Genomic DNA, 27991 nt, shown 5'->3' with positions numbered 1-27991 from the left:
TGAACTGCCCACAGGGCACAGGGAACACGTCCCCTGGAAATAAAACCTCCCAAGCTTTTCTCTGGCTCTCAAGCACAAATCCCAACCAAACACTTACTCCAAAGAGAAAGCCAACATCCCCTCCAGAGGGATGTGAGAACCAGACCAAGCAGAAGGGAGCATCCTTGGCCTCTTTATACATAGAACTAGCTGCTGCTGAACCCTCCACAGACACCAGTAAATGTGTTGATGTGTTGGGCATCAGAATGTGAAAAAGAAACCAGGACAGAAATATTTCAGTCCTAGCCTGTAAGGCCCCTATTGTTAACACTCCTTGAAATGTCAGAATTTATTCACACCAGCTGTTCCCAGCTGCTTTTGTCACTTCCTAGGCTTCTCCTGAAGTGTTAAGGAGACATACGCCATTCCAGGCCTGTTTCATCTCCCAGCCTGAGGAGGCTGTCTCCCCGTCAGAGAGGAGCTGACGGCCTCACAGCCAATTCAAGCCAAACATCACAGGCTGCTACTCAGATGACGGCCACCTAGATGTAACAGGTAGAGAAAATGAACGTCAATACTATCAAAGGTATAAGAGCTGGTGGCTGCTCTGTGCTGGACTCCAGGCTAGGCTTCTGCCTAGGAGAGAAAATGCTATCCCAATTTACACAGGAGGAAGTGGGCTCAGAGTAACTGGTCCAGATGTACAATGCTGGAAAGTGGCAAGATAAGGGTCTCACTCATGACCATCACGTGCCAAAGACCCTGCTTCCCCCATTGTGCCACTCTTTCTCATGAGAAGAAGGATGCAGGAGAACTAAAAGAGATAACCCCAAACCAGACCTGGTCCATTAGAGTGGATATGGTTAGATGTAAGAATTGTCCCAGAGGGGAGTGCTCTATCCTATGTCCAGCTCTGTTAAAATACATCTTGAGCCCATATCGAAGCCTTATCTGGAACACTAATGATGGTTAGCACAGCATCTGCTTTTCTCCCTCTTCCAATAGTAAGAAGAGGACTTGAATTTTCTAAATTAACACAGAGACACACTTTGGAAACAAGTAAGGATAAAGAAGATCAAGTCAGATTACATAAATAAGAGGTATCCCTTCTGTAGAAATACATAAGAATGAAGTCGGTGGTCAGGCCCCTTGGGTAAGTCATCGTTGAGAGAGAGCATCTGAGTTGCAGGTGCAGGGTACGGAGAGCAAATTACCCACAGCAGTGCCTGCACGTCAAGGATGCCAATAAATGCTCACTGAATGAGTACATGTTTATGAAGTCCCATTATGTCTTAGAACTTTCCACTCATGATACACAGTATTAAGAATGCCTTAACAATGTCGCCAGCTCTTATTTCATAACCATTTCAAAAGTCACCACAGGCTCTCAGTACTACATACTTGGACTAGTATGGTTGTTTCCTCCTTAATCCTATGGATCTGGTCTCTCTCTGTGCCAATCCTTCCCCCACTGATGCTGGATGAATGGGCTTATACATCCCTTTCATCCTACACTTTAATGTAAATGCAGCATTTTTACTTTAAAATTGTATTTCTATTTTTCTTAAAGTGATGCACACTGAGTTTTAAAGTCAAATATTTTAAAGAGACTTATATGAAGAGATAGTCTGTCCACTGCCTCACCCCTCCCCACTCCTAAATCTCGTTCCCCAGAAACCATCACTTTTAACTTCTACCTGTATTTTTTTCTGGTAGTCGCTTCCAATTTTCTGACTATCATACTTACACAATGGCTATTTTTTAATCTTTCAATTTTAGATACTGCTTAAAGACTCTTACTGTAGAACCTAAGATTTCAGTCTTTGATAGTCCCTTCCCTCCCCATATTTACCTCCCTCCTTTCTCTCAAGACAATTATAACACCATAAGGGGTCATTTCACAGTCCAGTGTTAACAATGAAAATCCAGTTGACAGCTGCAGAGAAAACTCCCTATGCTTATATTCCTTTAATGGTAACACTTTTGTATTTTGTGGAATTGCTTAGATGGAGGTATGTACATACAAATACAAACATATATATACCTAGTATATATATATATATACTAGGTATATATATATATATACAATGCAAACATATATTTGTATATATTTTGTAAATATAAATATATATACAATCTTCACAAAACCATTAGACTTTTCTGAATATAATATATATCACGGAATATACTTGTTTCATTCTTAGAATTGTCACCCTATTCAAATCGGAACTTGCTGTTCTCTAGGCATTCTGACAGCTGTCATGGTAGACTTCCTCTCATCATCATCCTAGAATTCCCTTTGTCTCTCTCCTCTACTGAATCCCTTGTTTGCATGAATATCATGTCCTTTTCATTCTTCAATTAATTACTTATTCTTAGGAATTAATTAGTGACTCACATTTTCCAGTAACTTCTTCAGAAAGTGTCCTAAAATACAGCTATTCCAAGCTCATAAATTATTGCTATTTGGGCTGGGTATAGAATTCCACCTTGGAAATTTTTTCCCTTCAAAAACTTTTAGGAACTTCTCTGTTCATTCCTAACTTTCAGTTATCCATGAGAAGCCCAAAGCTGCCCTAATTTCTGATTCTTCATTGGCAAAATATATTGTCTTCCCAATAACCAAAAGCTTTTGGAATATTATCTTTATTCAGATGCTCTGAAATTTTGTGATGTCTTTATCTTGGTGTGGTCTCTTTTCATCATTTGTGTCAAGTGCTCAGTGGGCATTTTCATTATTAATTAAATTCACTTGTTCCCTTCTATCTCTATACCTGCCTCCCATGTCTCTGCTATACAAATTACCATTACAATATGCAGGTTTCATCCAGTATCTGAAATTTCACTTTATACCACTTTGCTTTCATGAAAAACCCACATTAGTACCTATTTTTGAAAACCGAAAAAAATCCAAAGAGCATTTTTGCCTTTATGAAATGGTAACCGCTTCTTTACTTTCTGTCATATTGGTTTATGAAAGATTTCAAAACAATGCTCTACTTTCAATTCAACACCAAAAATAAAAAATAAATTAAAAAATACCCCACTAAGTCATACTAAAAAAGGGACAGGGGACCTGAATAGACATTTGTCCAAAAACAGATGCACAGATGGCCAACAGACCCATGAAAAGATGCTCAACAAAACTAATCAAAGAAATGAAAATCAAAACACAATGAGATATCATATCATACATATCATATCAGAATAGATATGATAGCAAAAGGATAAGAAATGTGTTAGCAAGGACATGCAGAAAAGGGAACCCTCAAACACTGTCTGTAGGAATGTAAGTTGGTGCAACTACTGTGGAAAACAGTATGGAGAGTCCTCAAAAATTTAAAAATAGAAATACCATGTCCTCCATTAACTGCACTACTAGGTATTTATCCAAAGAAAGCAAAAACACTAATTTGAAAAGATTAAAGCACCCCTAAGCTTACTGCAGCACACTCCACAATAGCCAAGATATGGAAGCCACTCAAGTGTGCATCCATAGAAGATAAAGAAGATGTAGTATACATAAGCAATGGAATATTACTAGGTCATAAAAAAAAGAATGAGGTCTTGTCATTTGTGACAACACAGATGGACGTAGAGGGTATTATGTAAAGGGAAATAAGTCAGACAAAGATAGACAAATACCATATGATGTACAAAGGAACAAACTAACAAAAACCTGATGCTTAAATACAGAGAACTGGTGGTTGCCTCAGAGGGGAGGGCAGTGTGGAGATGGGCAAAATAAATAAAAGGATTGAGTCACAAACTTCTAATTATAAAATAATCCATAAAGCCAAATAGTACAATTTAGGGAATATAACCAATAATATTGTAATAATGTTATATGGTGACAGATGGTGACTACACTTACCATGATAAGCACCAGATAATGTATAGAATTGTCAAATCAACAGGCTGTCAAATCAATTTCCTGAAACTAATTTAACATTGTATGTTAATTATATTTCAATAAAAGACAAAAAATGTTTTATATTCAGGTAGCAAGAGAAACTTGTATTCAATGTATACTTTTTATTTGAAAGCATTCTCACAAACTACATATTGCATATGTATGTATTTTTTATTTATGTGGAAGGTATTATACCATGCTATTTCTTCTTGTTTTCACTAAACTCTGTCCTTTTAAAATATTCTATGTTGCATGTGTATACGGTATTTGTTGCTCCTAACTGCTGCCTAGTATGTCATGATATGCATACAACAGCTTACTTATCTACCATCTCAATTATGGATGCCCGGGTTGTCCAACTCTCCCTCAAAGACTATCCTTGCACACGTTTCAACAGACCTTTTTCTCTGGCAACGTGTGCTTACTGATTCTGGAAACATTTTCAATATTTTTCTTTGTAAATTTCTTCCTCCCAACTTCCCTGTTCTCTTTATGGAACTCTTAATAGTTGAATGTTGGACGAACTCTTTGATTTTCTTCTTTTTGTTCTACTTTCTAGGTGATTTCATTAATTTCATATTCCAACCATTCACTACCTCATTATTTTCATCGCATGTTTACATTTTTATATTAATTCATGTTACATTAATGTAAATTTTACATTATTTATTTTACATTAATTCCCAAGGGCTCTTCCTAATGGTTAAATATTCTTTTTTAAATAGCAATGTTAGTTTGTGGATAAAATTATTTCTCTTCTATCTCTGCTGACATCAGTTATGCTTTTTAAGTCTTTTGCATCATTCATATTCCATCTAATTCCTTTATTAATGTATTATATTTTGTCTTTTGTTTTGAACATTTTCTTCAAATGCTGGTAATCTCTAGCTGTGCATTAATATTTAAGAGCAAGTCTCAAAGGCTTATTGGAAATTTGTGTGTATGGCTAGAGCTTCTAAAATGATGAGTGTGGTGGGTTGAATGCGCTTACCAAAAAATACATAAATATATATATATATGTATACATTTATCAACATCCTCATTCCTGGATCCTATGAATGTTACCTTATTTGGGGAAAAAGAGTCCTTGCTGGATGCAATTAAATTAAGGGTCTGGAGATGAAGAGGTCATCCTGGAATATACAAGTAACCCTAAATCCAACGAAGGAGGCAATGTGACCACAGAGTAAGAGACCAGGGTAATGCAGCCACAAACCAAGGAATACTTGGAATCATCAGTGACTGGAAGAGGAAGGAAATAAATTCTCCCCTTGAGCCCTCTCAGGGAGTAATGCCCTGCCAGATTTTGGACCTCTAGGCTCCAGAACTGTGAAAGAGCTAATATTTTTCACAGTCTGAAGCCACCTAGTTGTGTTAATTTCTTGCAGCAGCCATTGTAAACAAATAGGAGCCTCACTGAGGGTGATGGGTGGGAGCCATTTCTTTGGCCATCCTCAGATATCAGTGTACTTAGATTCTTCTCTTAAGATGTACAGTTTCCCCACAGGGGAATCCTACTAACCCTTACCAGTTCGATATACCTCCATGAGTCAATGGTAAATGTGGGCTGGAAGCATGATGTTCAGTTTGCGGAATTCACTACAAACATATCACCCCTACCCTCAGAAACACCTGATGTTGCCATTGCAAATTTCTGATTCAGCCTCCAAAGAGACAGGAAGTCTTCTGACTCTGGCTGGGGTGGGTTGTTGGGCGGGGCAGAAACTGGTTAGAAGTGTTTGGGGGTAGAGATTTAGGGTGTTGGTCAGAAGGCATCAAAGTATTCCTTACAAGGGCTTTTGACCAATCCTCTTATTTTTAGTGCCACCCATTCATCTCTCAGACATACCTGGAGCCTCTCCAGGACTGTGGAAGGTTCTAGAGGACAATCATTTTGGCTTTTTATTGGCGTTCCTCACTAAAGGGCATTAAACCTCAGTTTTCCCATCACTAGATCAGTTACCATTTACTCTCCACCTTCAAAACTTTTGTTGACATCTCTCATTTTTGTCATTTCCTCTCCTGTCTTACCACTATGCCCTTCTTAAAAATTTTTTCCTGTGTTTGTAGAGTTACAATGCATGACAAACTTGGTTCAGTCCACTATGTTGAAACAGAAGTACCACCATCTAACTTCCGCTCGAAGAACTTATGCCTCTCAGAGAAGAAATTAAGTCCAGTTTTGCTTAGAGAAATGTAAACCCTCTAAAATCAACCCCTGATATAGCCCTATTTTATAGTTTTCATTTCCCAAAGTAAAGTTTCAGCCTAGGTAAGTTAGGTTGCATTACAATCTTTTCCCACTGTAAGATAAGTCCCATTTCTTCGTTTTTGCTTGTGGTTTGGTGCTCTCCTTCCTGGAATGTTCACTCAGATATATTTTGTTTTATCCTATTACATCTTGTACTTCCAAGCAAAAGGCCAGTCCTTTATGAAGCCATTCCTGATAACTTCAGAATAAATAGATTTGTTCCTTCCAAATGATTTACAGCTTACATTAGTAAGTAAAAGATTTTGTATTCTCTCACTCTTTCAAGTGTGTTGTCCTGTCTACAAAATACAAATTTCTTTTTTTTTAAAGATTTTATTTATTTATTTATTTATTTGAGAGAGAGGTGGGGGAGGCGGCAGAGGGGGGAGAGAGAGAGAGAATCCCAAGCAACTCCATGCTGAGCCAGAGCCTGATGGAAAGCTAAATCCTGTGACCCTAAGATCATGACCCCAGCTGAAATCAAGAGTCAGACACTTAACTGACTAAGGCACTCTGGTGTCCCACAACGTACAGTTTTTTTAAGGAAGGAATCATGCCCAAGACTTTGTGTGCTCTTGGCAATGCTCACCATGCACTGTACATTGCATACTCGCTGACTGAGGTACGCTAACCCGAGCTACAAATATGGGATTCAACATTCAATAAATGGCAGAACAATACTCTTTGAGGGTAAAGATTGCATCTTACTCCACTTTATAACCCTCACAACCAGCACAGTGACTGACAAAGAAGGTCTATGACAGCTGAGTGAAAGGACGGATGGACACGTGAACCCTCACTAGATATCATGTTCAATATTGTATGTGGTTTAAATATTTTTTTAACGCCTAAGAAAAATAAACACGATGAGAGCAATGTTCACTACCACATCTACCGTGTCCGGTACACGGGCTGGTACACGGGCTGCTCAGTAAATGTCTTCCAAATGAATGTTCAATGAATGACTCGGTCGGAGGTCAGGAGCATTAGTTTACAGTTGGAAAGAAGTGAAGAGGAGAGAGTCTGGCTTACCCGGAGAGCACTCCCAGAACTAGGTTGAGAACAAAGAAGGATCCAATGATGATGAGGGGGATGAAGTACAGCCAGTTCCAGGTGGCTCCTAAGGCATCATTGGTCTGAAAGAAAGAAAAATCGTTCCTTAATATTTTACCAAAACCATCTGCCAGGAGAAGGCCTCCCTTCCTGAAGCCTCACATATATGGCGATATAACAAGCACAGGTCAATACAATGAACACGGCCTGCTTCATTCCCAGCTTGGTGTTACTGTGGGTTAACTCCTATTCCATCATGTACAGAGTCAATAACCCTGCATGAGCCTTGTGCGATATCCTGAGTAGGAATCATCCAATCATCCCTCACTTAACAGCTGAGATGACTAAATCCAGTGAGGTCCAGTACTTTCCAAGGTCATGGAAACAAATTACAGGTTTTATAGTGTTTAGTGATGTCGGTTCCAAGCTTTTGCAGTCTACGTTAGACAAACTGTCAAAAAGTCAGAGGCAAGCTATGGCCATCAGTCTAGTCCCTAGAGACTGGCGAAAGCCCTGACGGGGCTGCTTGGGGGGACATCAGTGTCAGCCATTTCCCGCTCAGCCCTTTACCCTCAGCTCTGGCTTGCTTTCTTCTATCAGAGTCCAATAGTACAGAGCTGGCTCAGGCTTGGCCCCAACAAGGCTCTGGACAGAACAAGGAATAATTCTAAAGAGCAATCCCTCAGTAAAGTCAAAGTGCTTGGAAATTCATATTCTGGACTTTCATACTATAAGTGAGATACAAGACCCTTGGATGGTGGGGGGTTGAGCGAGGACTATACCACATGGCTTAGCCGAGGCAGCAACTCTTGGAACAATGTCTTATTAGGAACTAGAAACAATTTGGGAACATTTTGAAAACTCTTCTCTAACACTTGAGCCTCTCAACTAAACCTCACCTTGACTCTCTTTCCCTACAATATCAACTCCAAGTCTTTCTAAATAGTCTCCTTGAATTGCATTTTACATACACAGGGCTTTGAAATCCCCCCCACCCCCACAGGCCCCTCACATGCAAACCTTAATACCCATTTGAAACAGTTAAAAGCTTTTTATTCTCAGTTCACTGGAGAAACAAAGCCATCGAAGTCAAATGCCATGCCTAAGATTCACAGGCTAAATTAGTAAAATTAAGATCTGAACTCAGAATTTCTAAGGCAAAGTGTTTCTTTGTCCGTGTGATTTACCTTTTTCTCCCTCTCGCTACTCAACTTTGCAAACATATATTGACTCATTGTTCTCACACTTTCTGTGGACTTCTAGGGCATTCTATCTTTTCTATCAAAATTATCTAGTTTTCGGGGCACCTCTGTGGCTCAGTTGGTTGAGCAACTGCCTTTGGCTCAGGTCATGATCCTGGAGTCCCAGAATCGAGTCCCGCATCAGGCTCCTGGCTCCACAGGCAGTCTACTTCTCCCTCTGACCTTTTCCCCTCTCATGCTCTCTCTCTCAAAAAAATAAATGAAATCTTTTTTTAAAAATTGTCTAATTTTCTTTCTGCCTCCCATTCAAATATCCGCAGATTATAGCTTCCCACTGATCCTGGAAGCTGTCACCACATAGTAGATTTTTCCATTAAAAATGACTTTTAAGGGGCACCTCGGTGGCTCATTGGGTTAAAGTCTCTGCCTTCGGTTCAAGCCATGATCTCAAGGTCCTGGGATCGAGCCCTGCATCAGGCTCTCTGCTCAGCAGGGAGCCTGCTTTCTCCTCTCTCTCTGCCTGCCTCTCTGCCTACTTGTGATCTCTGTCTGTCAAATAAACAAATAAAAATCTTAAGAAAAAAAAAAGGCAATAGGATGATATGTTCAAAGTGTTGAAAGAAAATATTTGTCTATCAAGATTCTATTCCAGCAAAATAATCCCTCAAAAATGGCAAAATACATTGTCAGATAAGTAAAAACAGATGTTTAAAAAAAAAATGACTTTTAAAGCAACCTCTTTCACCAAACTTGTGTCTTTCGTCTTGCCCCCACACTGTTCAGAGACAGATGACTGCAAATGAAGCAGAATATAACTTAAAAACAAACACCTGCTGAACGGTGGGGCAAAGGCGGGGTCTGCCGATTTCTGTGTGTGTAAGATCTAACTCTTCAGTTCAACCGGGTCTGGTCAGTTAAATGCAAGCAGGGAAGATGTGGACCCGACCTCAGAGAAAACTGCTCCTGATGATCAGAAAGATGTAGAAGAGCTAGATGCTGAGGGCCAGCCACAAGAGATTTTAATGAACAGAGGAAGCTGTTTTTTCTGAGACAGTTTAGTCACGGTCCTTCCTATAAGCTGAAGGATGGATTACATGACCTTTGTATAAATAGCTCTGTCTTCATTCATGATTACAAATGCAACATTTTGTAAAGACTGGTTAGCTTGGATGGCTCACCAGCAGTGCACCAGACCAACAAGTTTCATCCACTAGATGGCTTAGCCAGTGTCCCCCGTCCCCCAGCATGCTTTGGCAGCAAGGACCACGTCCACTCCCTGTACCCGGATCAGAGCTGAGCTGCCAGTATGTCTGATACCGGCCATGGCAATCATGAAACATGCTGTTAAGGCACCTTTGGTCCCAGGAGTGACTGAGCTACAGTCTGAAGATGGCGAGAAGCAATTTCAGTAGGGGGATGATTTGCCCAAGATGTTATGGAGTGAAGAGCGTTTCCCAAGTCGCATTCTCCTCATTGCTAGTCATCCGTGTGAATGTGTTCTGTGAGAAATGAGCTTCTGTAACCAAAGAAACTTGGGAAACACAACAGATTCTATTTTCCCCTTAGCTTGAAACATTATTAACTTTACTTCTCCGCCATCTTGACTCCTCCTAGTTCCATTATTAACTTTAATATCATTTCATTTACTTCCTGGATTATGAAACCCCCTTTTGTGAAGGAAATCTTTTAAAATATGAGGAAATACAGCCTGTGAAATGCAGGGATAAAAGGACTCTCCTCATGGGCCTAACGTCTGGAAAACACTTCTCAATTCTGACAGAAAAAAACAATGACAGACAGTGTTTCTTTATCCATGTGTTGAGAACGCTCTGGTTTTAGGTTTAACCCACCTTAAGGCAAAAGCCTGAACTGTCCATTTCTATACATGGTTCCTAGTAAAGGGTTCAGCACATGAAGTATTTGTCAACTAACCAATACACGACCACAATTTGAATAAGAACATTCTCCTGCTTAAAATGTACCCCCCAGAATTGTTCATTCTGATATTCCCCTCAAGCTTTGTCTGAATTTTTTTTAAGAAAAACTGTCCCCCACAATGGCACCAGGCTCTGTTTGATGAGGAAAAGGAGAGAAAGGGGAAGAGAAAAAGAAAAAGAAAAGCTAGGAGGACATTAGGGCCAGCGGTGTGGTACCCTGGAGAGTTATTACAGATGACTGATGGTGTAAAGATTCTTCTGGAGAAGCCAGCTTGACAGCTCCCCAAGATTATTCACAAACCTTTTAATAGACTTGCCGCACCCTCTCTACACCTTTCTCCCCACCCTCAGGCTTCCTCCTGGTTACTCCCTCCCACCTTTCCCCACCAGGAGGACTCCCCCTCAGCTCACAGCCTGTCAGTGGATCAAGGACAAATCCAGCTGGACACGGGGACATAACTCAGCAGGAAGGGGGCTAAGGGCTTCAGGTTTCCCTCCTCCAAAATGGCAAGATTCTTTCTGATGCTAATTAGAACTTCAATCTCCTTTCTGATTCATCATTATGAAAACCTTAAAACTGTCCGGTGTAGGAGAGACAAAAGACTCAAGTGTCTTTTGAGATTCAAAAGGAAGAAAGTAACCAAAGACTCTGGAGTGAACAAGTGTCCTGAAGTCCCGTGAGGTGGGAGTCAGGAAGGCCAAGGAGAAAGTGGCCAGTGCGACCTCCGAGTTGGGACTGTTTTCTCTCAAGAGGCCATGTGTCCCTGTCATAGCGGGAGGGGGAAGGGAGGAAGGCCGCTGAGGTGAGAGGGCCTTGTGCTCTGCTCCATTCTCCACACCCATCTGCTTCTGGGACTCTGACAAGCTCCCCACCTGTGGCATCCTCACACTCTACTTTCCCTAGCGACTCTTCCCTCAGGAGAGAAGGCTGCTATGCCTTCTTCTGGAGGCAGCCATGCTGAGTACTCTGAGCAAGACACTGGGGAAAGAGACCTGCAGATTTCTGAACATGTTCCATGGCTTCCGGCCCAAGAGTCTCACAGTGGAAGCTCCCCTGCCTCGCCGGCTGCCGCGAAGCAGCTGAGGCTAAACGAGTCTCCTCCCTTCAGGGAAGGATCTTCATTCCCCACCATTCATGCAACACCTACTCTTTGGCAGCCATTACAGAAGAGTGTTTTTCTTCAGGGCAATGTCCTCTCAGTGAGGGCGCGGATTCTCCACCCAGCCCAGCCCCTCGACCCACCGGCAGGCTGGCTGCCGTCTGTCTTTCTCACCTGCTGACTCCCTGAGTGACACACACACGCGCACACGTGCGCACGGTGGGGTAATGACAGACAGAGAAAGCAGTCGGGGGTGGCCGCCCACCTGCACAAGGAGTGCTCAGCGGGTTCCAGTCCTGACACGGTGAGATGTGTTCCTTTGGGAACCTGCCGGATTGGGGCTGGGGAGCACACCCACTCGCTGCGTAAACAGGCACACTTGGCAATTATCGCATTAATCTCTGGAGGCCTGGGGGAAATGGTAGAAGGCGTGGTGGGAGGAACAGGATTGAAAAGAAACAGGAGCATGGAGGCAGCGAGATGAAGTGGGGGTTCCCGTGGTTCTCCTGGACTGAAGCTGGAGATGCAGAGCTAGGCCCTCCCTCTTGGAAGCAGGTCTCTATCAAGGTTCCACGGGGCTCTGGAAGAAATGCTGAAAGGCCTCTTCTATGTACCCGCCTTTCACAGAGCAAATTGGACGAAGGAGTCTAAATGAGCCGGAACTGGAGATAAGGGGGATGTGGATTCTCGGGCCCTTTCAGGAAAAAAGAGGATCTGTGGGACACGGCTGCTTCCCAGTCTGGAGACAGCATCCGCTGGCAAGCCTGAGCTGCCTACGGTTGGGTTTCTCTGCCTGGACACTGCCAGAATCTTGGGCTGGATGATTCTTGGTCATGGGGTAACTCCGGATAGTTCTGTCCCGCAGGGTTCATTTGCAGGATCCCTGGCTTCTACCCACTAAATGCCAGAAGCACCCCACCAGCGGTAACAAGGAAAGGTGTTTCTGGAATTGCCAAGTGTCCTGAGGAGTAAAAACAAGCTTCTAGTTGAAAACCACAGGCTGAGAGGCTCTGTCCCAAGGAGAGTTCTTTGAAATCACCAACTGATCTCAAGTCAAGACATGGGTGGAACCAGCTCCTGAGGCTGCACAAAGGACTGGACTATTCATCTCAGCAAAAGCATCCCCCCAAGCCCTCCGGTGACCACCCCAGTAAGAGGAAGCTCAGGGAGGGCAAGCATGGTGAAGGAAAAGGGACAGAAGCAAAAGCCGACTCTACCAAGTACCGCCCTCCCTAGGGCAGCGCACCAGACAGCTCCCCCCGGCTGACAGCCTCCCTTTGCCTCTGCTTCATCCCAGCCCCAAGGCTCCTCTACCACCCCAAGGGACTTGGAGTTCACACCACAGAGCCGAAGGGCCACATTGTGTTCCACAAATTTGTGGATCACGTACTTTGTGACAGTCTCCTAAGTGCTAGGAATAAACAATGAGCAAAACAGCCACAGGTCCTGGCCCTGGTGAAGCCCGGGATAACAGGGACCTGCATTAAATAGATCAGTACACACACGTGCCCTTGAGCTGTGGGCATGAAGGCGCCACACCGGGCAGGGATGCACAGGGGCATCTGATCTGGTCCAGGGGGTCAGGAAAGGATGCACTGAATCCTTCGGAGAAAAGAGTCACATGACCATCTATGACACGACCTTGGCTGAGACAGCAGAGGCCAGAAAAGCAGAGAACAGGTTCATTATGAAGGGGAAACAAAAGGGAGAAAAAAGTGAAGATGAAGGAATGCTATACAGCGGGGGACACAGGGGAAGAGAAAGGAGACTGGGGATGCCCTGTCAGAACGAACTCCCACCACCCTGTGTAGGCGTCCCACTGAAACATCTATGAATTGTGAGGGGACCTCTCGATGGCTTTTCTTCCCAGTGTACGTAACTGTGCCAGCAGCCCCCAGGTAAGCCCGGTGCTTCCCTCCAGCTCTGTCCAAGGCACCAGCTCCCTCTCTTCAAATGTACCATTACCCTGACTTCTTCCGCAATCATCAGTTACGTCAGCCTAGTTGGAAAGTCACATCTGAGCTTCTCCCTGCAGATGCCAAGCCATCCACAGTCCCTCTTTGCCCAGGACCGAGAAGTGCTCTAGATTTACATTCAGAATAACCCTCTCCCACCGGGCCTCTTCCCCTGCTCCCTATCTGGCTCTCACCAGCCCTGATGGGGAAAATCCTGTATTGTTCCCCTCACCCCGCCTTCCTCCATCAGGCGGCCTCTACCTGCCGGTGCACCCATGCCCCATTAATCATGTGTGCTGGCTGCTACGGGCCCACATGTGGGCCCTTCTCAGAAGCCTGGCCCTGGCAGAGAGACCTGCCTCACCCAAAAGTTTACGTCTGCCCTTGGAGGGCGGGTGTCCAAGAGGCAATAATTATCTGATGGAAGGGATCTGTGATCCAGCCCATTTTCCCCAGGCGGGCAGGGAGGGGCGGTGGCGGGGGACCACCTCTGAGTTGCAAATCCCATTCTGGAGCTGCCTGTGGGATCAGACTGAGGTTAAAACTTTTAGAACCACATCTCTAATATTTTTCCCCCTAGCCTATCCAGCTTCCCTCATATCCTTACAGTTTTCCCTGGAAAGCAGTCCCTCAATAAATCATGGCCACAGGAATCTGTCACAATGTCTGTTCACAGGGAATCTGACTTAAGGCATTATATCCCTTTCTCATCAGGGTTTTGACCAGCCTTACAAAGTCAGAGTCACAGAGTTGGCGGTTTCTAGGGGCACCCCTGAGTCACAGAGTTGGCGGTTTCTAGGGGCAGAACCATGTATACCCTTCTGACCATGCTCACATTTTAGGAAAAGGACATAAGGTACAGCGTTGTGGACAAGTAAAAGTGTATATGGATTACCCAGCCTGGTTTCCTGCATACCAGGAATTCCATCCCTGGACTTGGAAGAATTTGAGAAGGTTCGATCCAACCCATCTTTTGGTGGAAAAGGAGGCTGAGGCCCAAATCAGCAAAGTGACCCGGAGTCACAGCGTAAAACAATAAATGGTCACGTGCTTTAGGACGTTTGACTCTCCATATCTCCTTTACTTCCAGATCTTTAAAAACAATCCTGTCCATACCATTACCACATTCTGGGGGAGAACAAAGCCAGCACTGGAACCTGGCAGCCAGAAGGTAAGAGTTGTCTTCCCACCCCCACCCCCCAGGCCAGAAAGAAGTGTGGAGGAGCAGGTGGGAAGAGTGAGGCCAGAGAGCTCCCAGTAAAACACCAAACCTGCACCCCACCCCCCACCCCCCGCAAGAAGGCTAAGCCTGTCAGTCCTGAAGGCAAAGTATTTTATTACGTCTCAGCTCCCTGAGCATATTTAACCAACACTGCGAGTCTCCCCACACAAACACGCCCCACAGGCAGCATCTGGCTTTGCCAGGGGCCCGGGGCTGATACCCAAGACTCGGCACACATTCTGGCTGTTCCAAGCCCCCAGACTGGATGGCCAGCGGCCCTTTCTCCCACCACCGAGAGGGTGCAGCAGCACCTGAGTCCGGATGCAAACACCCCCCACGGAGTCACTTCCCACTGGACATTTCACGCCCCATCCCTCCCCTTCTCTTGCCGGTGGGAAGACGGCAGAACCAGCCAGGAAAAAGCAGCACCAGCACCCCCCACCCTGCCTAGCTCCCAGGCAGCAGCAGGATGCCGATGAGACAGGGTCAGGACCCGTGTGCCCAGGAGCCCGGCTCAGCATCACAGGCCAAGTACTGCGCCGTCCTGGCCACGGGGGCCCGTGGCACAGACAGGCCAATAGAAGTCCATCTGCACACGTGGGAAGAGAACTACCGTAAATACCACCGAACAGAGACAGTCAGTGGTGCCACGTCTAAGCAGGAAGGCAGCCATGACTCTGTGTGTCCATATACACAGGGCCTTGAAGCCCATACGGCTCAGGACCCTGCCATCCTTAAAACCTCTTTGGTTACGTCCTAATAATTCCAACATCACTGCTATGTGATGTTTATCCTGTCCACTCCCTCTCTGAGCTCTGGCCCCAGAGCCCACTGCGGAGAGAACCGGTCATTTAAAGAAGGTTTATCTGCCGAAGCTGCGGTTGGATTACATGTTCTCTCCTCTCTAGTCATGCATAGGTTTGAAAATTTCTATAAGAGGTTTTAAATTTTCCCCAAATTGAACCATTTATTTAAATAGGTCAGGGTCATGAACACATTTTAACAGAAAATCCTATTTTAGTCTAAATACTTTTATTTTTTTATTTTATGTATTTTTATTTTAGTCAAAGTGGTGAAAAATGTTAATAGTGATGATAATGGGAGGGGTAGAAATTAAAGATTTTTAAATCTCTAGTTTTTTTATTCTTTCCTATACTTGGAAACTCGTCCTGCAGTAACCTTTTGTTTTTAATAATGAGAGAAAACAAAGACTAATGGGGAAAAAAGAGGGAGGCAGAGGCAGAGACAAGGAGAGAAGTCCTCCTTCCCTGCAACCCAAGATGCTACTAGGCAGGCAGACATTCTCAGAGCCTCTGAAGAGCCAGGACAGAGGCAGCTGACCCTCTGCTAAAGCCATCCAGGCTGCGACGCTGCTTTGCTCTGGGAAGAGGTGAGTGTGTTGTTCTGACAGCTTCGCGTGCAGGCTGGCCAAAGTCCACAACTGAAAGAGGAAATTAAAGAGGATGCATCCCGGGGCGCCTGGGTGGCTCAGTGGGTTAAGCCGCTGCCTTCGGCTCAGGTCATGATCTCAGGGTCCTGGGATCGAGTCCCGCATCGGGCTCTCTGCTCAGCAGGGAGCCTGCTTCCTTCTCTCTCTCTCTGCCTGCCTCTCAGTGTACTTGTAATTTCTCTCTGTCAAATAAATAAATAAAATCTTTAAAAAAAAAAAAAAAGAGGATGCATCCCATGATGGTTAGCTAAAACACATCACCCCTTCACCCCTTCTACAGAGCTTGCTGATGAGAGACTCGATGTACTTTTTCAAGAAATTCAGGAACCATAGAACTAAAGAGGAGAGAGTCCCAGGGCTCCTCGGCGGCTCTGTCGGTTAAGCATCTGCCCTTGGCTCAGGTCAAGATCCCAGGGACCTGGAATCAAGCCACATACTGGGCTCCTTGCTCAGCAGGGAGCCTGTTTCTCCCTCTCCCTCTGCCCTTCTCCCCACTCTTAGTCTCTGTCTCTTGGTCTCCCTCAAATAAATAAAATATATATTAAAAAAAAATAAAGGAGAGAGTCTCAGAAGACTATTCCTTTGAGGCTCAGGGACAACAGGAACATGAGGCTTGACAGACTCTGTACACAGGGGGAGATTTGTGGAGGGTCCATTGTATTCCAGAAAGACTGTGCTGATAAGGAATCCTAGCATCTTGCACAAACCCCTCATTTCGCAGGTGAAGAACTGAGGATCACAAGCCAGGTGACTGCTGGAAGACATCCCACCTGCTGGGTGGAGGAGCAGAACTGGGAGGCGGGACTTAGGGCCCCCAGTTCACTCTGCACAGCACTTCTACACCACTCAGTTCAGTGCTAAAACTCCATCTCCATGGGCCAGTTCCCTCTAATTCTTTTGTATATAATTAGTCCAGCCTCAGGATCTCACGTGGAAGCTACATCAGGTTGAAGACTCTTTTGATGCTGTATCTCACTTCCTCCGAACGTGAAGAGCCCAGGGCTCAGACCTGTGATTACTCTTAACGGATTTCGTGAAGAAAGAAGTGAGCTTAGAAGGGTCATAGAAGGCTTCCTGTACCTTCTACAGGAAGGTACCTGTACCTTCTACCCAAAGTAGGAGGAGGATTCAGACGGGCCAGTCCATGGAGGAAGACAGTCCAAGGAGAAAGAAATGGGCAGCAATGAGGAGGACACAAAGGGCTGTTCTGGGCAGGAGTTAGGAAGGCAAAACCAGGAGGAGAAGGTCCCGCAGGACCCTGAGTGGCGGCCTCAGTGTGTCTGGATTTGCTCACTGCCTCTGAGCTCTTCCTTGCTCCCTCTCCGGTCCCCTCCCCCTGCCAAACTGTGAGTTTCTCACAGTTGAAAACACTGCTCAGCCTCTATAAGGCTTCCCCTGAGCACATCACTGTATTGCACTCCAGAATTCCCCCATCGTAGCAGATTCATTCAACACCTTTGAGTGTGGGATCCGCACAAGATGAATAAGAATGGAAAACAGTCCTCAAGAGCCTTTGGTGTCTTAACGAAGCCTAAGTCATGAGTAGAAATACCTACCATAGAAAAGAGAACATTCAGTGCTGCACTTGAGTTCTGATTTGTACTTATTTACAGGGCTGTTTTATATATATTCTGCCTCTTTCACATTTTGGTCCTACCTTCCCATTAGGGTTAAATGTTTCTCAAAAACAGAATACATCTTTTGTTTCTCCATTCACTCTGCTAACACCTAGATTCTTTCTCTTCTCCTCCTTAAACAACAGATTCTCAATAAAGTCGTTGACTGATGGGCGACTATACCACCATTAGCATTCTTCTGTTTCACAGGCCTCTAGGAGTTTCCTTCTCTGGAAATAAATCCATTGTCCATAAAATGGCACCTTTGTTGACATATAGAATGTCCACCTAGCTAACAAATATTTAGCACACCATGTTAGAAGAGACACTCAAGAAAAAAGGTTTCCAATAAACATTTTTCTTCACTTTCATTCTTCCCGCCGCAATGCCTTCTGAGCAGGTGAATTAATTTATCACTGAATATCCTTATTTTAATTAATGATTCATGTGTCACACACTATGCAAGGCTGGTAAGCCCAGCTGGCTCCCTGAAGAAGCTGCGGGCCAGTTTCATTTATTTTGTGGCTACAGGAAGCACTCTGACTTCCTAGTAAGAACAGCATGAAAACAAACAACTACGGCTTTCAAGTCTTTGCATCTTCAGAATCCAAGACATCTCTCTAGAAAACATGCTCAATAAATTTTCACTGGTGGTGATAATGAAAAACCTAGTCCTGTGTGGCTGTGCATCCCCTGGGGTCCCGTCCTGAGAACACGTGGGTGAAGCCTCCCTCTCTGGTGCTGTCTCGAAGCACACTGGGTTCTAGGAGCACTCAAGGTTGTTGCTCTTCTCACCTGTCAGAAGCCCCAAGCTGGTCACCTCCACCCGTAAGCAGCCTCATCCACTTACCCCAGTGTTATACAAATATTATTTTCTATGTGTGCCATGATGTGAAAAAAAAAATGGGAATAACTGTGCAAGATTACCATCTGTTAGGGACACTGAGGAGGGAATTGCTCACTTGAGTAGGTGCCTACATCAGACGACAGATGTGAGAGCCCTTCCCACTCAGACCATATTCCTCGCTTTGTCTCTCCTCTCGCTAACGGACTCTCCTTTCCGGGCTCCGAGTCTACCACTCCCTTCTCTTTTCTCATCTCTTGATTTTCTACTGTCTGGTTCAGTCCACTCCTAGAAATTCTTCTTCTTCTTCTTGCCCTTTCCCCAAAGACGCACAAAATTCATGGCAATGGACCATTTCTGTTGGTTTAGGGGTATAACAATGTTGGAACAGAACACAGATGATGAACAATAATGTTCATTGTTTTCCCAGTCAAGGAGTCACTGGAAACAATCACTTTTTGCTTTTACCATTCTCTGCAGAACTTTCTTTGTACTATGAACGTGCTAGGATTAATGGTGATAGGTGCCTAATGGAAGAATGTATATAAGCTATTGAATGAAACTCCAGCCTGGACCCAGTGAGACCTATTTCTGGAATTATGAAGAGGACCTGATTAAAACATCTTTACTTGAATATTTTCCTGTGACTTCTATCCTGAGACTCCTCAATGTAACTGAGGAGGACAAAGAATCTACTTGTTAAGCACTTACTCTCTGCTGAATACTGAGCCAGTACATAATGCACATTAACTGTCATCTTCACAACCATGTGCAAGACAGGTCCAATTTTAAGTTCATGGAAGTACAAAAGCAACAAAATCCAAACTTAGAAAGGCTAAGGGGACTTGCTGAAGCTCCCACAGTCAATCACAGAACCAATATACAAACCCTCCTTTGGCCTCTTCTCAAAATATTACATTGTGCTGCTTCTTCTATTGGGGGTGGGGGATAAAAATAACCATATTGTTGTAACCTGGAACATACCTGAGAACGGAGTTATGAAGGAAGGCATTTACAACAGCAGTGCCAGCAGAGGAAATCGTTTCTAACCAAGTGCACATCTTAATCTCATCCAAATGTTACATTGTTTGAACGCCTTTGATGTGATCTCCTTAACTCAGGGGTTTCTTTCCAGCCATGGACATTTGATTAGGTGGAAACACTGTCCCAGCTAGTTCCCTGGCTAGGAGGGTGACCTTGTAAAGTGGGACAAGGGACTCCCAGCCACACAGTTGTCCTCAGTCTTCAGAACAGGGGAAAGCTGTTCTTTCCTACCAATCTATCTCACCATCTCTACTCTGCTTAAAAACCTCTGATGGCTGCCCTGCCAAATCCCCTCCAAGGCCTGATTCCAGCTTCACCTCTCCAGCTCACCTCACAGCTGCTGCCTCTCCCTTGACCAGGTCAATGACCAGACCCCGCTTCTTGCAATTCCCTCAGATTTCATGCTCTTTCCTATCTCTAGGCTTTTGTTCATGCTCTCTCCAGTACCTAGAAATCCCTCTCCACTCTTTCACCTGGAAAGCCTCTGCACATACCCTGGTTAAGTGTTACCCATGCCAGGGAAACCTTCCCAGAGTCATTCGCTCTCATCAGCAATGAGAGGTCTTAATGCGGTCATACAACTGAACTTTGTGCAGTAATCAGTGCTTCCTTACATGTCATTCTCCCCTGCAAGGCTTGACATCCCTTAAGATTTATTTTTAAAAGATTTTATTTATTTATTTGACAGAGATCACAAGTAGGCAGAGAGGCAGGCAGAGAGAGGAAGGGAAGCAGGCTCCCTGCTGAGCAGAGAGACTGTTGCAGGGCTAGATCCCAGGACCCTGGGATCCTGATCTGAGCCGATGGCAGAGGCTTTAACCCACTGAGCCACCCAGGTGCCCCTTGATATCCCTTAAGAACAAGGAACAAGTCTTATATGTTTAGGCATCTGTCCTAGAACCCAAATTAGCTCTCAGCAGGTGCTCAGCAAGTGTTCATTGAATGAATAAATAAAGGAATAAGTTAATAAGCTGAATGCCTGGCTCTGATTAAATCCAAGACAAGCAGAAGGGAGACAAGAAAAGGTGAGGAAAAAAAAATTTCTCAAGGAGTTCACGAAATGCCTAGAAGTCTCTTTCATTACTAAGAGGGCAGGGTTAGTAGATAATCCCTGATAAACCCCATCGAATTATCACTTAATAAGCCCTTCCCAGGTGTCTCTTCCAGGGAAGACTTCATCCTCTAATCGTCTCTGCAAGAAGAGAGGCTGTATCACTCTTATTTCTGATGAACTCAGGAAAGGATTAAAAGAAAATGGCTAAGATTCTGCCTTCCCATCCAGCTACAGTTTCAGCTGCAAACTTGGCTCTGAGAAAGGTAGAGGAAAATTCAGAATGGACACTCAGCATGAATGTAGACCACAGTCCCTCCCTGGAGGACCCCAAAGATTAGGGGGACACCCCTTATCTCAGAATAAGTACAGAGAACCTCATCCCTCAGGGCTGGATAGGGTATCTAAGAGGGGAGAAGCCTGCGCCTTGGGGGAAGCAAGAGAAAACACAGCCTCTTCGGAGGGCATTGCTAGGAAACACCCACTTAACGCTGATAGCACTAGATACAGGACATTTGGGCCTGAGGTGATGGGCGAGGTGATGGGGGAATAAAGCAGCTCTTAAAGGTAACCCAGCCCTCTCACTGGCAAAGCTAAGTCGGAAACTCTAGACCTCGGTCTGAGGGCTCTTCCCTCTTAAACTTTGTGGGGTAGAGATGTTCTCTCTGCTGGGAATGCTTTTCAGGCTCAATCCTGACAATTCATCATCTCAGAAAGGGAGGAAGGAAGGCAGGCACTTTGGTCAAAATCCTGGCCATCTTTCAAGGCCCTTCTTATGCCCCATCCCTGACTACCCTGCTGGGGCTGCTTTCCCTGGCTGGTGCCCCAGGGGCCTTCCAGGCTTGCTGGGAGACCTTGCAATCCCTATGCTCAGACCTACCCACAAATCATTCCCTTGGCTAAATCCTGGTGATTTATTTAATCTGGGGGGTATACATTTCTCTCGGCAGACTGTCTGATGCTCAGCATGAGGTTGAAAAATATGGATAATAAGAGCCAACTTTTTATTGGAGAAATTACTATGCTCATTTTACCCACACTGGCACCTTAAATTTCCTCAAGAATGTTTTGACACAGATACTAGTATGATAGCTTTTTTCTCTGATGAGGAAACTGAGGCACGGAGAGGTTGAATAACCTGAGGCTGCACAGAGAGGAAGTGACCAGGCTACAGCAATCAGTCTGACCCCAGAAGTTTCCACAATACATTCAGCATTTGATACAGTAACTAAAACAGAGTAAATGCTCCACAAACATTAGATGCTATTTAAATGCTATTTAAATAGGTTAATCTCAGCTACCCTTAACCCTTGGAAAAGAGCGAAAGAAAGAATGAATCACTTTATGTGAATGAATCAATTTGTATTCATCTCATCTAAATATTTTACTTCCCTGTGCAAGGAGATTAGTGCCTACTTCTAAACCTTTGTCATTATTTGCAGGTTATTATAATACTTATCACACCATATAATAATTATTTACTTGTCTGTCCCCTGTACAAATCTGTGAACTGGAGGACAAGGTCTTGTGTTTCTTTGTGTAGAGAATAACGGCCATGGTTCCCTGAATAGGTATGTGCTCAATAAACATGGTGTATAAATGGATGAATGAGCTAATTCAATCATCTAGAATCAAAACATGATGGAATACTACAGCCATAACTAGCTCAGCATGGGAAAACATAGTCTAGAACAGTGGTTCTCAAAGGGCTCCACATAGCGCCAGCATTTTGGGGGGCCTTATTGGAAATGTACATTCTCACATCCCAACAAGGACCTTCCGATCAGAACTCTGGCGACGAAGCTTAACATTCAGCAACTGTGTTCTAACAAGCTCGTTAGGGGATGCCTGCTAAAGTTTGAGAAACACTCATTGGGGGGAAAAAAGTGTCTGCTGTGTGTAGCCTCAGTTGCTATGCAGATGTATCCAGGAGCAAAAAGAAGAGAGATCGGAGGAAGAAGAAGCCTGAGGTTGAGTGGGGGAGGAGGAAAGATGACAGAAGAATGTGGGGGGAGACGGGGAGGGAGGAGAAAGGGCGTGGGTGAGGAGAGACTGATTCACCTTGAAATCTCTGGGGAATGATATGGGTTCATGGTCTCAGCCGGGCGCTACCATAGCAACAGGTACAGCATCTCTCCCCCACTCTCCTGCCAACGGCCTGGCATTGGACACACCTAGGCTGAGGCCTGAGTCCTGCAGAAGGTTCCAAGTTTGAGTTGGAAGGACCTAGTGAGGGGAAAGCTTAAGGAAAAGGCACCCCACATTGGCTCTGGCCCCCTGCTAGGCTCCTGCAAAAGCTATTTGGCAAGGGCAGAAGACAGAGCAAGGTAGAGGCACTTGGGTTTGCTGTAGGCTCACAGCCTAACACAGTCTGGCTTGGGTGGATGGCCTGGCTGCCCTTTGGGATGCTGTGAGAAAAGAAGAGGGACTTAAGCGGAGAGGGAGGGAGCCGACCTAGCTTCAGGGTTGGAAGCAGAGGAGGGCAATGAAGCAGGGCTAAGAGAGTAGGGAAGGATTAGTCCAGAGGCCAGGAGAGGAGATCAAATGGGGAAGGGGCATACCAGCAGAACTCACAAGAAGACTGAAGGCCAGAGACTCTGGTGGGAGAACCAAGGAATAACAAGGACCAGAAGGCTCACAAGACTGTTACCAGTCCTTTGCTGGGAATGGCTAGAGCTTCCAGGGAACCCCCAAGGCAAGCACACATCAAACTGTCTTCCCTAATAAGGCAAGATAGGGGCTGCATGAAGCGGACATTGAGATAAGCCAAACGCACAACGCTCCATACATTAGATGGAAATAACTTAGTAAAAGGGAGTTTACAGCCAATTAGACACTAAAAGTAAGAAATAATTGCTGTTGCTAGGTTTGTTTCCAAGAAGAACGTTGTTATGATGAGACTAACAAGCTAGCGTTCGAATTCTGAGCAAACTGCATGTAAGACGTAGTGTCACTTTCTGTGTGAGAAAGAAAGCAGATGCGGAAAAAGAGAAATCAGTAAGCCACTGCTATGTTCACAGAATGTGCCCTCTGAAAGTCCTGGTGCAGCCTTGAACCCTTTCTGGGGGGCAGGGAGGGTGGGGAAGAATGTGCAGAGAGAGTTCTCTGATCGGATTTCCTTTAATCCTCATCATGACCCAACAAAGTGGTCGTTATGACCCCCCTTTTATGGAGGACCAAACTGAACTCAGACAAGTCGTAAAACAGAGCCAGGATTCAAACCCATGTCTGCCTCACTTCAAAAGCCATGCGCACACGTCCACAACCAAGCACATGATTCTTCTACAGGAAGGGAGAAGGGAGAGAACTGGGGGCCCACACGTTGTCCAAGGGCTGCGATGTCTATTCCAGCCAGAACTGGATGTCTTCACTGGGCAGGTTACTTCTGTGAGACACTACAAGACAATGAGAAAACACTGGTCTCACCTCTTTCTGGTTGTGTGACAATAAGCAAATCATTTAAACTCTCAGTGCCTCAATTTCTCAGTCTGTATAATGGAGATGATAATCCCTATCGTGGAACAGTGCAGTCCATCATGATATGTCTGTATATATCTGGCCATATCTGTAAAGACAGGTGTTCCTGACCAGCATCCCTGTAGGGAGAAGACATACTCCTTGGAGGACAGTGGATCCCAGCAGAATTCTCGCTCCACCGAAACTCCTACTGAGGGGACACAGAAAGCCGCCAGCAACGCTTGAAAGAGAAGGGAGCTCCCTTCTTCCCAAATCTGCATTCTTGGGTTACACTATCTCTCTCCTCTATACCTAGCTCCCCTAGAATGTAGGTATAAAAGGGAAGATGCACACACCCTGTTCCTTCGGTGCCAGGAAAGAGGTTAGCTCACCCCTGTTGCCATCCTTCAGTGCCATCCCCCCTTGGCTACGAGCTGGGAGAGGCGGAGGAAAGATGTCCCGTGGAGAATGGGTCGCTGCTGATACTGCATCCGCAGTCCGAGGTGACTCTGGTTCAGTCTCAAGTCTCTGGTGCCACACTAGGGTGAACTCTCCCTCAGGACTCCCAGGCAGAATTGAGGTTACTTGGATGCGTCTCCTGCTTCGTGCACAGACTCTGAGGTCCCCCGAGATACTGAGTTTTAGTGGGGCCTTGAGATCCACTCTACAGTATTCTTATCGACACATGAAACCTGAGCTGAACACATACACACACACACACACACACACACACACACAATATCTCCCTGGGCTTGTGGAGTCAGACAGGGGGACCTGGGAAAGGCTGTATGGGCCAGGTGTCTCCCCTGGGGGTCCAGCCAGGCTACCACGAATCAGAAAAAGTGGGCAAATGGGGGGGGGGGGGGGGGGTTCCTCAACTCTCTCAGCTTTCCATGAGTGGGAGTAAAGTGGGCATTTCAACAGGTGAGTTTTGGATGTGGTCCCTTGAAGCCAAGGGCCCAGCCTCTCCCTCTTCTCACCTGCCCCAGGGTTCCCTTCCCTCTGAGGGGTATCATGCAGCTGACGGCCTGGCAGAAGTTCCTGGGCGGAAAGGCCCATCGTGTCCACCATCCTCACCTAGCCTCTTCCAGCAGGCCCCTGCCTCTGGGAATACAGGCCCGTGCACGCCCCAGAAGCCACAGCACTTCGGGCAGCTGTCCACTTACTGAGCACCAACTATGCCCAAAGCACTGTACTGGAGGGAGCGAATGCTTAGAGAAAATTCTTGACCTCAGGCCGCCTAAATTCCAACCAGGGAAAATGGAAAGTGCAATGATTGAAGGCACAAGAAAGGATATACCCCAAAAAAGACATTCAGAGACGGCTAGATAGGTGCTGAGGGCCTCAGCAGTCCTATAAAGCTTTCCCAAAAGAAAAGTCATCCTGAAACCTGAAATATTCAAACTCCTTGCAGAGAAGTCCCTTCGTGGTCCGAGGCCTCCCGGGTCAGCCCAGATTCATGAGCGCACAGCAGGGCTGCGGGGACCGCCATCATCCCCTAATTAACCGAGGGCTGTGCACCTGGCAGGCACCCGCCCCCATGGGCACCAAGCCTGGGAAAACGCCTCTATTATGCAGAGCCAGGCTCAGTGGGTTTGTTCTTGGAGAGCAGAACTCCAAGGAGCAACGCCCAGCCAAGGGTGACAAAAACCAAGCTCCTTCTAGTCAGGCCTTCCAGCTCCCTGAGGGCAATTCCAGCAGGTGCTGGCCTCTGGCCTGGAAAGAATTAGGTCAGAGTGAGAAACATTCAACACTACCACCGGCGAGGTGTGCAGGGCTCAAAGCCAGTACACGTGGGAAGCCAAGCACATAGGAGACAATCTTCCTGCCCACCTACCTATCGATATATAGAGAGAAACCTAGATACACATGCATATTCATTTGTTTATCTGTCAAACTTGTTTATTAAACACACTTTATTTTTTTACATGTTTATTAAAATTTATAACTAACCTGGCTCTGCACTCGGCGGGGAGTCGGCTTTAAGACTCTCCCTCTGCTCCTCTCCCCAACACTCTCTCTCTAATAAATAAATCTTAAAAAAAATAATAATAATAAAGTAAAAATTAAAAAGAGGGGCATCTGGGTGGTGCAGGGCTTAAGCGTCCACTTCTTGGTTTCGGCTCAGGCTGTGATCTCAGGGTCATGAGATCAAGCCCCGCATAAGGCTCCGAGCTCAGTGGGGGGTCTTAAGACTCTTTCTCCCCCTCCCTCTGCTCCTGCACCCCCTCTCAAATAAATCAATAAATGTTTCACAAATAAAATAAATTATAGCTGAAGTAAGAAACAGATGAATGGATGAATGAATACATATTAGGACCTAAAAGCAAGAGCGGGTAGTGTCGATTACAGGCTTTTGTTCTATGGGATGGTGAGGCAGAGAGCTCACCTTCCTTGGCATTGTGTAATTGTTTTCTCGCTGGCTTGGACAAGAGTAGCAACAACAGTGTCCTAATCAGTTCTCAATTTTCATGTACTTATTTCAGTTCTACCTGTGACGTTTTAAATTGCAAAAGCAATGTGAATGAGGAACAACTGAGAGTCAAACACAACAAAAATGTGTAAAGGAAAGGTTTAGCTTCCCCTCACCTCCATCCTCATCCTGCTGTGTTTACACAAGTGTTTCCAGTCTGATGTGGGTACTTCCCCCACCTACCTGCATCCATGCACATTCAAATGAACATAAAATGTTTCACTATTTTTTTTATGGGACCATATACTATACACATTACTCTGTAGCTTGCTTTTCTTATTTAAAACACAGTAGGAGTTTCCCTCCAGGACAAACACACAGATCAATTTCACTGAAATACACACACACACACAAACACACACACACACACACACACACACACAGAGGCATGCACATTCACAGAATCATAGCAGCATTGATCTCACTACTGGTGTTTGTTTGCTTTTGGTTTGTACTTTTAAAGAAGGCTGAAATACTCTCCCTTACATATCATGTCCTTATCAAGCAGCCTTTTTATTTCGCCAGGTGGATGTCTCAACAATGGGCTTACAGAGTCAAAGGGAATACTTATATTCAGTATTACTTCTCCCAAAGGTTGTAGTAATACTGGAAGCCACCACCAAATCCACCAGACATTCATGAATGCCTTTTCCTCCACATGCTCACAGGTACTGGATGTTATGACCCTTAAATGTTGGCCATTGGACCAAAAAAAAAAAAAAAAAAACCTTTTTAATTTTCATTTTTCTGAAATTAGCATCTTTTCAGGTGTTTATTATCATACACGTTTGCTTTTCTTTGAATTGCTTATTCATATGCTTTGTTTTTTGTCTTTTTCTTATGAATTTGTAGAGGCTCTTTCTATCTCAGTTATATTAGAAGCAGGTTTGGGACACCTGAGTGGCTTAATCAGTTGAGCATCCAACTCTTGGTTTCAGCTGAGGTCATGATCTGATGCGGCATGGGACTGAGCTCCAGGTCAGGCTCTGTGCTCAATGGGGAATCTGCTTGAGGATTCTCTCTCTCTGCCCCTTCCCCCACTCCTGCACTCATACACACAATCTCTCTCTAAAATAAACAGATCTGGGGTGCCTGGGTGGCTCAGTGGGTTAAAGCCTCTGCCTTCAGCTCAGGTCATGGTCTCAGGGTTCTGGGATCAAGCCCTACATCGGACTCTCTGCTTAGTGGGAAGCCTGCTTCCTCCTCTCTCTCTCTCTCTCTGTCAAATAAATAAATAAAATCTTTAAAAATAAATAAACAGATCTTTAAAAAAAAAAGAAGCTTGTTTTATGTGTCATTTTTCTTAGTCCATCAAATATCTTGACATTACTTATGGTGGATGTCCTCTGCCATTGAAAAAATTAGAATTTCACGGGCGCCTGGGTGGCTCAGTGGGTTAAGCCGCTGCCTTCGGCTCAGGTCATGATCTCAGGGTCCTGGGATCG

At 45.1% G+C, this 27991-nt stretch overlaps 1 protein-coding gene across 8 annotated transcripts in view; it reads right to left on the bottom strand.

Annotated features, from left to right (window-relative positions):
* The window catches only part of CACNA1E (calcium voltage-gated channel subunit alpha1 E), a 507516-nt gene that overhangs the window by 143228 nt on the left and 336297 nt on the right, over nucleotides 1-27991 (bottom strand). For all 8 annotated transcript variants that reach the window (XM_045074304.1, XM_045074298.1, XM_045074302.1 and 5 more), the window contains one exon: nucleotides 7176-7279. In XM_045074304.1, the coding sequence (XP_044930239.1) occupies nucleotides 7176-7279 (104 nt within the window). The remainder of the gene's footprint in view (nucleotides 1-7175; nucleotides 7280-27991) is intronic.

This window comes from Mustela putorius, unplaced genomic scaffold (genome assembly GCF_011764305.1).
Source record: "Mustela putorius furo isolate JIRA1106 unplaced genomic scaffold, ASM1176430v1.1 tig00537335_pilon_pilon_pilon, whole genome shotgun sequence".
Taxonomy (NCBI): domain Eukaryota; kingdom Metazoa; phylum Chordata; class Mammalia; order Carnivora; family Mustelidae; genus Mustela; species Mustela putorius.
This window is presented reverse-complemented; position numbering and strand designations above follow the sequence as displayed.